Source organism: Triturus cristatus, chromosome 8 (assembly GCF_964204655.1).
Source record: "Triturus cristatus chromosome 8, aTriCri1.1, whole genome shotgun sequence".
Taxonomy (NCBI): domain Eukaryota; kingdom Metazoa; phylum Chordata; class Amphibia; order Caudata; family Salamandridae; genus Triturus; species Triturus cristatus.
Window position 1 is genome coordinate 1,111,353,973 of NC_140591.1, and position 13,913 is coordinate 1,111,367,885.

Sequence of the window (13,913 nt, forward strand, 5' to 3'; positions counted from 1 at the left end):
GTGCATCTCTGTCCTGACCGTGTCACTGTTCCCTCTAGAGCCCAGGCACAGCCCAGTCAATACACCTCAGCCCACCGGCTCCCATCGCATTCCAGCATTAAACAGCCTTTCCATTCGCTTCAGTCCCGTCCTCACCCGTCACCCCACACCACCCTCGCGGTGTCTCATAAAAAGCATCAAATGTTTTTTAAGGTGGGTTTTGTACACTATGCCTGCTTATTTTGTAACTCTGTTGTTGTGTTCTCAGACTTTACCACCCTGCCTCATTGAAACTATAAACTGTCCCATATGGCGCTCAGTAAACTCTTACGAGATGCTTAATGCTTAGGGGCAGATTTACAAGCCCCTTGCGCCACTTTTGCGTCATTTTTAACATTTGAAAAGTGACGCACAGGTGGCGCAAGGGGCTTGTAAATCTGCCCCTTAGTATTTAGAAACATGTGCTTGTTTCGGGAAGTCAGCGCTTCACCGCTCTGTCAAGGCCATTTCTCGGTCGAATCTTAACCAGCCACCAGCCCTTCCTGGCTTTCGGTTTTCCACGTTTCTACAAACTGTTTTAAGATTGCTTCCGAATTGGATTGGCCCTTTACACGATGTGAAATGTTCACTCCTCTGTTGTGTTGTATTTGGCCCAAAAGTGCAGCGAGTTTCACAGGCAACCTCAGTCATGGGGAAGATTAGCTGGATTCAAAAGTCCGTAGATTTAAACCGACCTATGGCGTATTTTCTATTTAATTCTCCCCAAAAGTCTACACATAGTCATGGGAAGCTGAAATACTCGCAGATTTGTAGAACCACTCACTTTGGTAATTCTTTAGGCATGCGTAAATGTGAAGGGATTACATATATGCAGTGTAACCGTTCATCAAAAGGACGTTTGTACTTGCTTTTTTCCGCCAAGCAGAGAATATTTTGCAGTATGCAGTGTGAACCTCTTTATGTTAGTATTTAGGACGAAAAAAAGACATTTCAAACAAAAGTACACTCCCACCCATTAAAAAAAATATACATGAATATGCAGAAAGGAGTGCGCCCTCTGGTCCTTTACACAGTTTTTTCTTAATTTGTTTAAAAAAACTAAAGTTACATGATAAATATATGGAAGAACAAATTAAATGAATTGGTAGAAAACTGTTGGCCAGTGGATTAAAAAACCCACAACATATCAACCCCTGTGACAACAGTTTTTTAATAAAAGATGGCACGTGTATAAACCCCTTGTTTAACTCAGGGTATTTGTTTAAATAACTTAACGTGTATATTTAAACAGCAGCGTTCACCTTGGAGGATATTTTGACGTTGACATACAGGTGTTTATTGATACCCAACGGTACTCATTTTATCAACCTCGGAAGAATGAAAGGCTGAGTGGACCCACGGGGATTTGAACCTGTGTCCATGAGGTCAAACACATATTTCTAGGTGGACACATTAGTCTACTGAGCCATCGATCCAGCATCAATGTTGCACTTCACTATTCTAACGTCTTAATTGTTCGTAATTTCCAGTTTTCTTCATGTTTGTCTTGTTTCCAGTACTCTTTCATGATGTTTTTTTCTTCAATTGCTTAAAAATAGATATGGTGAGGGTGCTAGGGCTGAAGGAGGAAAGTACAACGATTGTGACCATTTAAGACCAGATTAGGGGAGAGCCCCAAGACTACAGACACTTTATGACGCTTGAAAGGAAGGGGTAAGGGTGATGTGAAATTAAGGACACCCTTTCAAAAATGTAATTAGTGTCCGTTCACTTTGGCTACGGTTCCAAATTTCCTTTGGGCCATCAGATTCTTTTAAACTTCTGTCCTCCACGCTGCGTTGTGTTTTTTTTGCATGCAACACAATTACAACACGGACCCAGATACAGCTAACATCTAAGAAGCTTCTAGCAGGCGACTGTGAAGGCCATAAACCACCCCCCTTTCAGTGCGAACACAAGGGATTGTAAACATCAAGGGGCCTTCATGCGGAGCTCAAAGACCTCATAAATCAGGTGCTTATCTCTGGGAAGCTCATTCCTTAGCTGCCCTCTAAGCAGGGACAGGAAGGCAGGATTACGGTTCCAGCAACAAACAAGCATTTGCAATGCAATAGGTCTCGTATTTACACGAGTTTAAGCTATTGGCATTGTAAATGACAATGCCTTTTATTTAGGTTTTAAAAACAAAAATAAAAGGCATTGTCATTTGCAATGTCAATATCTCAAACTCGCGTAAATGCGAGACCTATTGCATTGCAAATGCTTGTTTGGGTTACCTCCCTATATCTTCACCTACTTAATGGAATTCCCCAGGAGAGTTTCAACAGTTTTTAGAAGACAATGCGACGTGAAGCCGCGCTGTTAACGATGTTTGTTACAGGTTATTTAGTGGGCACAGGAGATTCTTTGATTTTCTTCGAGTCTCAAGATTTCGAACCATTGGTAGGATTTGAACCTGAGGCCAGGTCTGCAACACTACCCACCAGGCCGCACCCTTTCCCCTGAGCTATGTGATACAAGGCATCCGTAGGGTTTAATGTATGAGGAAGCGTCCTCGGCATTACAGTATGTTGGATAACTTGTTTACAGTATGCATAGCATACAGCCATGGTGATACACATAGGCACTGCCTACCCCATGTATGGCACACCTTCACTGCTGGTCAGTTTATGCTAACCTGTACAGAAGTGATGTACTGTAGGGGTAGGAAGCACTGTCATATACACCATTTATAGTGTCCATAACCTGGCAATGAGTCTAGAAAAAATATACAGCTGGATGGGAGCTATGCTCCAGGAGTTTACTTTCAAGTTGTTGCCACAGCAGGAAAAACTCAGACATATAAACCGGATGTGATGCTGTATACATCAACTCTTTTGGCTCTCTGGCTAAACATATAATTAGTGATTAATTTGTTATAAAAAAAAAAAGTAAGCACAGGTTCCCAGCATTTCTTATAGGTGGGACCGTGCACGTCCCCTAGTAGCACCACACACTTACTGAACTGGTGCCTCGATCTTCCGTTACCAGCCCTGCCTGCATGGGAAATGCCCAAAGCCCTAAATTGTTCAGGGGCTCCACCATGCGGGCAACACCTGTGAGATCCTGATGGTAACCCGCTGAATTGATAACCAATTGAACTCTGTTCTAGAAAGTTCAATTCCATAAGAACTAGTAACTAATCCGCATACCACAGTCCAAGTATCCCGGAGTAATAAACTTTAACATCATTATTCCTTCCTGAAGAAGATGCGTTATCCCATATCTCATTCTATACTGCACATTACCAAAACCACAGGGTTTTATTCAAAGCTTTATTTCCTCTCCACTAAATCCCTATCGCATATTTTACTCTTCTGTAGGTGGGAGGGTACACCCGTGGCGAACTCTCTCAATTCCCTGGGATGCTTGTAATTTGCATACTTCTCTTACTACGTCTACTTTGCTAAGACACAATAACACTGACCTCTAACAAATCTGCTTGCATGGAACTTCAGAAATTTATATTTTATTGTATTTATGTTTATAATGTGCTATGACCAGTAGAATTGAAATGTAATTAAACTGCACCTTTCTTGAATACGCTTCAGGAGATGGACTTTAACCAGCCACCCCTGAAGGTACGCTACTGTTTGGGGTAGAATTGGGATGGGGCAAACCCAGTCCTGTGGCATCATATCTCACTGATTGTTTAATGACTCGTGAAGCACCCTGTTAACCCAGTGCACAGGCAGCTTTTACAAATTTAGTGATGCAATGACTACTAGCAATACTACGAGTTAATAAACACCCCTAGCAAAATAGGTCTGTTTATACAGTTCTGTTGACACAAGTTACACACTTCTCACCCTCTCGTAATTCATCTCAAGTGTATACCTAACTTGTCTATTTCAATTACTAAAACTGCATAAATATGAAGAGGGAATTGTATGTAATTTAATCGTACGGCAGCACAAATTTACTTGCTGGACCCAATTTAGAAAATATGGCTATTCTGGAAATACCAGTAAGTGGAAAACAATTTTCCAAACCTGAGCTTGCGAGTTAGTGTGTCAAATGCATGTGATGACTTCACAGAAATGCAGTGAATTCATTGCATTTGAAGACAGGAGAGCACAGTGCAAAAGCTAAGAAGAGGCCAAAGCTTTCAGGACAACTGACCCTCCCTTCATAAACCTTTTGGAAAGCTAAAACTTAACTCAGCCCACCTCAAATATAACTGTAGTTAGGCATTGAGCAATGCACAGGAGGGACAGAGGTTGAGCAAAACCTGCTTCAACCTTCAGCCTACCTCCACAATGACGATGTGTTGCTTATCCATGCACATCATGTGTATTTTTAATAGTCTTATTATTACCACTTATAAAGCGCACGGCTACCCCCAGCGGGGGTGTCCCAGCGCTAGCCGCAGCAGGGATGGCGATAGCACTGTGGTTCAGGGGAGGCTAGCACTGTGGTTCAGGGGAGGCTAAACAGCCAGGTTTTCAGTTTTCTTGAACAATCTGTGTCTTGGCTTTCCTGATGTTTAGAGGCATGGTGTTCCACAATGTAGCCGTTTTTACAGAGAACGAGCATCCACTGATTCTAGCTTTTTTGTAACGACGTGTTACTAACCGTTCCTGGAAGTTGGATCTTAGGGCCCTAGTCTGGGCGTATTTCTGTATTCTTGCTTTCAGATAGTTAGGACCTTTCCCCCTCGGAGCCCGAGTTAGTGCTTTTAACTAGATTATTTTCTTCACTGGAAGCCAGTGCAGGCTTCGTAGGTGGGGGGAGATATGGTGGCGGAGTTTATTTTCTTCACTGGAAGCCAGTGCAGGCTTCGTAGGTGGGGGGAGATATGGTGGCGGAGTGGAACGTTCCTGATCAGCCTTGCAGCAGAGTTTTGGATGATCCGTAGTTTCCTGATTAAATATGCTGGGAGGCCTAAATACAGACTGTTGGCATAGTCCAATTGTGAGGTGATCAGAGCATGCACCACAGTCTTCCTACTGTCCATCAGGAGAAAATGGAGAAACCTTTGTAGGGTTTTTAGTTTCCAAAAACATTGGGAGGAGACCTGATTGACCTGTGCTTTGCCTGTAAGTGCAGAATCTAATTTAAAACCTAGGATTTTTGCCACCTGTACAGGTTCAGGAGGCGGATTGAGCTCTACCGGCCACCAAAGTTCTGATCTTGGCGGCTGCATCTGGTTGAAAGTCTTAGCTTCTCTGTAACAATATATTTGGATAGTTCGAATCGCATGTACCCACTCAAACCCTCTGGGAGGTTGAATGGCTTTAGTAAGGCATCACCCCAACACTCACTAGACCTGCTGAGAAATGAGAACTAAAGGTAAACATTTGCACTCCTCTAAAGGAGGAGGCACACCTTGTGGAGCAGTGGTCGGCAAAGAGGCGTCTCATTGCACACTAAGTTCATTCCGCACCCACACCCTTAATTTTTTTTATCCCAAAGTAACGTGCCATTCACTAGTTTACAGGTTCTCTAGGACATGAAAATCTTGGCTAATGAGGCTGCAAAAGTATTTTTGTTAGTAGCTGTAAATTTCCTTGACCACTGCCTCCTTTATATATAGACTGTTTGTCAGTAGAGGACCTAGATGGCTGAAGCTGTCATCCTAATTTAGCAGTGAAATCAACCTAAACCAGTGCGTCCCAAACTGGGTTGCACCCCACTGGTGGGTACAGACGTTTTTAAAAAAAAATGTATTTGGTGGCGGGCAAAATTCCAAGCAATAAATAAAAATGCCTTTGAATTCTGTGTCTTTTTTGGGGTTTTTTTTGTCACATTTGCTTCGCTTCAAAAACTGATCTCGAATGTCAGGCTGCCTCTCCTGACCAATTGCTGCCTAGTTTTTTAACGTGAGGATTGGTGTAGAACGCCTCTCACTGTGCAGTTGGAGGAAGAAAAGTGTCACGTAATTCACTTTACTTGTGTGAAAGGAAAGGCTGTGTGAAAGGAAAGGCTGTAGGACATCAGTTTTTTTTTGTAAAAAACAAAAAATCTAAATACTTGTAAATGAACTGTAACTCAGCAAAGCAAAAATGAAGCGCTGTTTTGTAATTCTTAAGCTTGAGAATAAAGATTTTAGTGCGATCAGAACCAATCAAGGCACTTTACTTAGTGATGCACAAATGATAAATATTCCCTAAAACATGATTTCCACACATTTGTGGGCGATAGTTTAATCCGTAGAAAAGTGTCTATGCAAATTTAGTGGCTATTTCAAAGGGAAATGTGCTGTCTGTAAAGACAGTACGTTACCACAGTGATTGTGTTCCATAAAAAATAATTGCCTGACTCCTGTCCATTAAAGCTAGGTGGGTTGCAAAAGTTTGTTCCAAAACTTTAGCACCACGGCCAGCTATATGTAAGCATTGACCTAAACTATGAGTGCAAAGTACATAGAGAACAGGCTGGATGTTGTTGTTAAACATTCATAAATGGCAGCACCAGGTGTTAATTCAGAGATTCACGGTAATTGGAAAGGGAATGAAACCAACTGAGGTATGTACTTGGCTCTCCAGGCCTAATGGATAGACCATTTGAATGCATACTTTCAGCATTTCCTCATGATTTTGTGTAATATGGAAGTCACCAGAATATAAGTGACTTAAGCTGCAAATACCGTGTCCACCTCCTGATATACTGAATGGCAAATGGTTAGTTCACCAAACTACCCCTTTGACACGCAGCATCCCTTTGTGATCATGTGATTGCCCAATAAAGGGGGGGAATTGGCAGCAGCTTATACCAAGTATATTATTTCTTTTAACGTGGCCTCTTTTTCCATAGTTGGGATACCAGGTCTAACACTACGTCGAAGCCAAGTCATTCTGTAGATGCTCACACAGCAGAAGTCAACTGCTTGTCCTTCAATCCATACAGCGAGTTCATCCTAGCCACTGGTTCGGCGGACAAGGTAAGTAGTGTATGTATTTTGACCAATTAACTGTTCAGGAATTGTATTCAATATGCTATCATGATAAGCCTCCTTCATATATCTTTGACACTGTACTACCCGTAATTTGCATGAGGGACTTTACAGGGCCAGTGAATCGAGAGGGTGGTTGTTCGCCTATGTGTGATGTATTTCTTTGGTAGAGAACTTAATCATAAATGCAGAGGACCACAAACCTCCATCTTGGAAAAAATATTAAATGCTTGGGCCATTTTTTATGCTCAGGGCACTCCTTATGTTTTTTAGGTTTCGACTAGCGTTGCTGCGCACATGCGCAGCTCGCTCGGCGAGATTTTATGCATTTGAGTACTTTTCTGTAAAGGGCTTTAAGCCCTGCCCCTTATTCCCATTGGCTCGCGTCACCGTTTGTTAAACGGTGCGCCGCCATTGGGTAGAAGCTTTCCAGGGTGCCTCCTTTTCCCTGTTTTGACCGGCCCACCCGGACTGGCTCGCCTGCATTACGGCTGGCATGACAGTTTCTTATCAGAAGCTTTGTCAGGCTGCCTTGCACGCACCAGCCCAGCTCTTTGATTGGGCCGGACAAAAAAGCAGACAGGGCACCGCGTGTTTATTTTTGCATCTCGCTTTCACTTTTGAAAGCACGATGCAAAAATAAACAGCGGATGCCTGACGAGCACTTGTTTAGGAAGATGTAGAGTTTTCTTTCACTCAGTGCGTTTTCTGTACTAATATATATATATATATATATATATATATATATATATATATATATATATATATATATATATATATATATATATATATATATATATATATATATATATATATATATATATATATATATATATATATATATATATATATATATATATATATATATATATATATATATATATATATATATATATATATATATATATATATATATATATATATATATATATATATATATATATATATATATATATATATATATATATATATATATATATATATATATATATATATATATATATATATATATATATATATATATATATTTTTTTTTTTTTTTTTACCTACTGGCGGTCGCCAGTAGGTAGTTATAGTTAGGACCACGTTTCCATAGGAAATCCGCAACATTCTATTTTGAATAACTTTGGCGCCGGTCGACGAATCCTCGCGAATTTCTCAAAATAGGTGGGGCGCTACGCTCCGCTCCTACCCTGAAAGTCTCGGGGGGGATCCGTCAAGCGGGGGCTGAGATAAAAGGGGGGTCCCAAAACGCGTTTTTCCCATGCATTTTTCCATAGGACCTTTAGAACGAGCTACAGCCCGAACGGCTGAACAGAATTACTCAAAATTTGGCAGAGAGGTAGTCCCTAGGTCAAGGAAGTGCCTTTTGTAGGTTTGGTGTAAATCTGTTCAGTAGATTCTGAGAAAATAGCCTTTAAATCAATATATATATCTGAGCCCGCTTACGGTACGCTTACCGTACGCTTACGGTAAGCGTACGGTGGCGTGCGCGAGCGCGATTCTGATTGGCTCTTAGATCTTAGTAAACATTCGAATCGGTCGAAACCAGGAAGCGGCGGCCGCCATTTTGTGTATTTCACTCTGAAAAAAAAGAGTGAAAACAAGGAAAGGGGGCAATGAGGAGAGTTACAGACCCCCTAACATTTGTAAGGGGGTCAAAGAAGGACAGAAAAGTACAAAAAAAACATTTATTGATTTTAAAAAAAATCACGGGGTACGCTTACGGTAAGCGTACGGTAGAAAAAAAAAAAAAAATGAAAATCAGATTTAAGTGTTTAGATATTAGGGGGCTCTAAAAAGAGCCGTTGTGTTTATGAAATGATTTTTTAGTGGTACCTACAAGTAAGTACCGATGCAGAGTCTAAGGTTCAAGAGGAAGACTCTGTTCCCTTCATCATTGAAGTGCACACCATCTCCTCTATAAATGTCTTGCATGTCATAACGCAAGTTGTTGTGGTAAATGGCACCCATACCATAGTCACGGAGGAAAGCAGAAACAGATTTGTTGACGTGCTTTCTTGCTTTGTCATCGCACCGCGTGCCCACCGTGCGTGCACGGCACTAACTGCGTAAAGTGGGCGCGCGGTGCGCGAAGCGCACCGCGTGCTCACTGTGCGCGCACGGTGCACGAAGCGCACGGTGCGCGCACGGTGCACGAAGCGCACGGTGCGCGCACGGTGCACGAAGCGCACGGTGCGCGCACGGTGCACGAAGCGCACGGTGCGCGCACGGAACGAATTGCGTTAAGTGGGCGCGCACGCCACGAATGGCGTAAAGTGGGCGCGCACGCCACGAATGGCGTAAAGTGGGCGCGCACGCCACGAATGGCGTAAAGTGGGCGCGCACGCCACGAATGGCGTAAAGTGGGCGCGCACGCCACGAATGGCGTAAAGTAACTTAGCATTTAAAAAACCGTACAAATTCACTGAAAAAACCATAGGTTTTACACACGTTATAGTTAGGAATTAGCATTTAAAAAACCTTAGAAATTCAGTGAAAAAACCATAGGTTTCACACATGTTATAGTTAGCTGGACATTTTACTCGTAAAAAACCAATGAAATTGCCCCGTTATAGTTAGTTCAGCTAACTATAACTCACGCGCCCGCAATGCACTGCTGATGACGTCACATATTACATCACTCATGACATGGTCAGTGACATCACTCATGACATCACTGATGACATCTCAAATGACATCACTGATGACCTCACTGATGACATCATCCTTGTGATAGAGTGGCAGACCTCCTCTCACCTTAATATAAGCTTTGATACACACATTCAAAAATAGAGACTAAAATTTTCAAAACAATGGACATACCAATACCAGTTACAACAACCTCTTCAGTAATTCTAAGATCCACATACACATCCACTCATTCACCAACAGTCCTATACAGTCACTCATACATGTACTCACTCATCATATGTACTCATACACCTATACATCCTGTTACATAATGCCACTCATCCATAGAGTTACTCACACACATAGTCACTCATGCTAATAAAGAATCAAACATACATTCACCTGCATATACAGTTATACACACACCACCACACTTACTTCTACGGAAACTTACACATACTTAGTCTTTTAAACAATCACTTATAGAAACACATACTTATTCATACAGGAACTCTTTCAATCTGTCCCTCTCACATATACTCACATATATACACCAATAGTCACATATACTAGTTTAAAACATATGTAGTTACTCCTGAAGACACTATTGGGACAGTCATTCACTCACTAACACACCCATACACACACTCATCCACCCATACAGTCCTGCACACATGCTGTCTTCAACACATACAAACAGTGAGTCACTCATTCATGCACCTATGCACTACGTAATACCCCCCACCGAACCATACAGACACTCAGACTGATACTCAAAAAAACAACTACTAACCTATATAGACACCCATGTAGCTACTCACCAACCCATGCAGCCACTTATACACAAAGTGAGAGATACACTTAATCAGTCAGTTACACAATCAATTTTTTAAAAACAAATCATCCATTTAGACACTTATATACCCATTTATTCTTCCATCGACCTTGAGATATACATATATAAAACATATTTAATTTTCAGAAAAACACACATTCACTGGATGATGTCATCAGTGAGGTCATTTGAGATGTCATCAGTGATGTCATGAGTGATGTCACTGACCATGTCATGAGTGATGTAATATGTGACGTCATCAGCAGTGCATTGCGGGCGCGTGAGTTATAGTTAGCTGAACTAACTATAACGGGGCAATTTCATTGGTTTTTTACGAGTAAAATGTCCAGCTAACTATAACCTGTGTGAAACCTATGGTTTTTTCACTGAATATATATATAATTTTTTTTTTTTGTTTGTTTTTATGTTGCGGAACATTTAGTTAACCCCAGTTGTGATAAGATAGGGTCAGTTACTTCAACTCGTGCTAGTTATTTGACTGGATAGTCAGTGGAGAGCATGATTGTTTTCGTAATACCCTTCCATCTCGTCTGCCATAATATGGTAGTTTCGGAAGGTGCCACAGTGCCCAGCGAGTATGGTTGGGGCAAGCATAGTTTTCAGTAATATCTTTGTCAGACTGGGTGTGGTGCCAGAACATTGTTCGTCACTGTAATCTTCCGCCTTTTCTTTCTGGCTGGCGCGCAGCACTAGAAAGCGAAGTCTGGCGAGCTTTGGCCTCGGACTGTGACAGTCTACAGCCTCACGGGGCCCTCCCCGCAGACTGGCAGAGCATGCGGGCCTCTTCTTGGTGTTAGTGACTCTGCTACGTCATGGTTCAGGCGTGCCTGCGGTGTGTGGGCGGTTTCAGCTTCAGTTCTCGGTTTACACACCGAGTATATGTACTTTCACTGCTTATACACGAACGAAGCCAAGTGACATTGCAAATAACCTGCCTTTTTATTTTTGTTTTCTTTTTAAAAACATAAATAAAAGGCATTTTTTACAATGCCAATAGCTTGAACTCGCGTAATTGCGAGATCTATTGCATTGCTAATGCTTGCGGTTGGTCAGCAGTTGAGTCTCATTTTTTTGGCCTCCACTAGCCTATTTAAACTCCAACGCAACGGCGTTGGGGGCCCTGCATCTCGCTCCTCTGGGGTAACCGCTACAACTTTAATCCTAAAGCAGGTTTATGCATGGTCAACCATGGGGTGAGGCATTCCATAAAGATTTGCCAGATTATTTCCAATGCAACAACACCCCAGGGTATTGAGAAATAATACCAAAGTGTCTTAACTGTGCTGAGGCTTTAACAATGATGTCACCCGTCTTTTGTGTGGCTTAATGGCTACAGCGGCCGACTTTGAAGCTGGGGAACAAGCCTCAAGTCTGGCTGGAAGCCTAATCAACCTGTGAATCTGGGCAAATCACTTAATCTACCCGTGCCTACAATACCATTAGCAAAGCAAATGGCTTTAACTTAATCAAAGGCGAGACCTATTGCATTTTCAATACTTGTTTTTTTTTTTTTTTTTGCTGCTTCTGGGCACAGACTGCATTATTTCTCTGTGGGGAAGCTAAGGAATTCCATGCTACCGACCCATGGTGTATTGGTGATGTGTACTTGTGTAAGTGACCCAATTATGTCACAGGTACTGCAGTTAGTCTCAGCTTAGTTTGTGATGCATGGTATAATGACATCAACATGTGTCTGCTGTGTTACTGGCACGACAGATGCGTTAGTATTACAAGTGTTTGTTTCCGCTTGTCATTGCTGATGGAAACTAAACTGACTAGTCCAGCTCCTTCCCAAAGGCGCTTGTTGGACTGCACTTGTACCTCATTTTCCACTTGCATGAGAAAATTAGTGACCTAGGGATATTTCCACTTTGTGTTTCAGTGAGCTGAAACTTCCTTTCCCTATGCACTATGAGCAAGGGGCAGATAATTATGATTGTGTACCTGCAGTTGAAAGGTCTGCTCCAATAGTCTCAATATGATAGTGATGGGCCGGGTAAAGTGTAACTCTTTTGGCAAAGACTGAAAGTAGTCTGTAGTTGACACACGTTTCAATAGGCATGAAGAACTCCCCCGAGTCATTGTAAAACATTAATGTACATTTGAACCCTGTCTGATTACTGTTGGGTTTTTGTCGCAACACATTGCATTCAATTTTTTCAGAACATAATCCAACAAACAGCCTGATCAATACAGACATCGATTATAGATCAGCAGTGTATCACTCATTCCATCAACGTATAGAAACACCAACAACTGGTTTCTTCAGTACAGTTCACAGATGAAAATAACCAGTAGTATAAAATTCACCTTGGAGTATCCACATACATAAAACAAATGGCAACATGTTTCTTGAGTCCTATTGCTTCATCAGTGATATATCTATGTCACATGAGAACAATCATGCATTCTCCACGGCGTGAACTAAGCCCTCCAACCGACTAAGTGGCAAAAGATTTTAATTGCAGAAGGTAATCCAAACAGCACAGCATGATTCGACTCGACTGGAACGGGTCTTAATCGTATGCAAAATAAGAGGTAGTCAATTGCTCTTGGGGTTTAAATATACTGCACACTTGAACACTGAAGGACTCTGAGCGCGACCACATTATTCACAAGATTGTCAAAATACTTAGTAGAGCACCGTTATCATTATTTGGATATCTGTGAGCACATCGCAACATCTGTACTCTAATAAAATTGAATCAGTCACCAATGCACTCTAGCTGTAAAACGAGTTAACACTGATTCTAATTCCCATCTGTTCGCAGTACTTCAATGTCCATACTGCTTTGCAAATGTAAAACATTCTTGCGTCCTTCCTCTTCCCATTGAAAACATTGTGCCTTTCATGGCTATTTGAGACGAACGCCTCTCAGCATCAGCATTGCATCAGACTTATTCCATCAATGTATAGAAACGTCAACAACTGGTTTCTCGCGAACTACAGTTCACAGATTAAAATAACCAGCAGTAGAGCATTCACCTCCGAGTAGCCACATGCATAAAACAAATGGCAACACGTTTCATGAATCCTATTGCTGCACCAGGGAGGTAGAGATAATATACACATTTATTTTTAGTGGTTCATTTCAGCCTTTTGTGTTTGAGCTCCTCATCTTGCAGACCTCCTAATTTTCTGCTAGGTAATCTACTATTGAAGTAATCAGTGTTAAGAGGCCCATTCTAATGAACAGTTGTGTTCTAAATGGGTGAGTCTGATCAGGATCCTTGGAAAGGTAAACTGCACTTAAATATGTTCCTTAACATCGCCTTTTACCAGAGACGATAGTATTTTCTTACTTTTCTTTGGCGTCATGTCTGTTGTCCCATTTGGTTTAAAATTAGTATTTCCATTAAAGAAACATTGTTTTGTATATTGCACTACTTTAAAAAAAAAATTACTCTGTCATTAATCTGTTTTAAAAAATTGCAGACCATTCATTAATCCATTTAAATTGGAATGGATTGTTCTAACTGCAAAAGTTATCTACACACTTATTCTATAAT

At 41.4% G+C, this 13,913-nt stretch overlaps 1 protein-coding gene across 4 annotated transcripts in view; it reads left to right on the plus strand.

The window, feature by feature from the left end:
* RBBP7 (RB binding protein 7, chromatin remodeling factor) overlaps positions 1 to 13,913 on the plus strand; it is an 81,084-nt gene that overhangs the window by 50,429 nt on the left and 16,742 nt on the right. For 2 of the 4 annotated variants that reach the window (XM_085622675.1, XM_085622673.1), the window contains one exon: positions 6,775 to 6,901. In XM_085622675.1, coding sequence (XP_085478801.1) covers positions 6,775 to 6,901 — 127 coding nt within the window. Of the gene's footprint in view, positions 1 to 6,774; positions 6,911 to 13,913 lie in introns of all 4 variants that reach the window. The other 2 variants (XM_085622674.1, XM_085622672.1) reach the window with 1 other exon arrangement.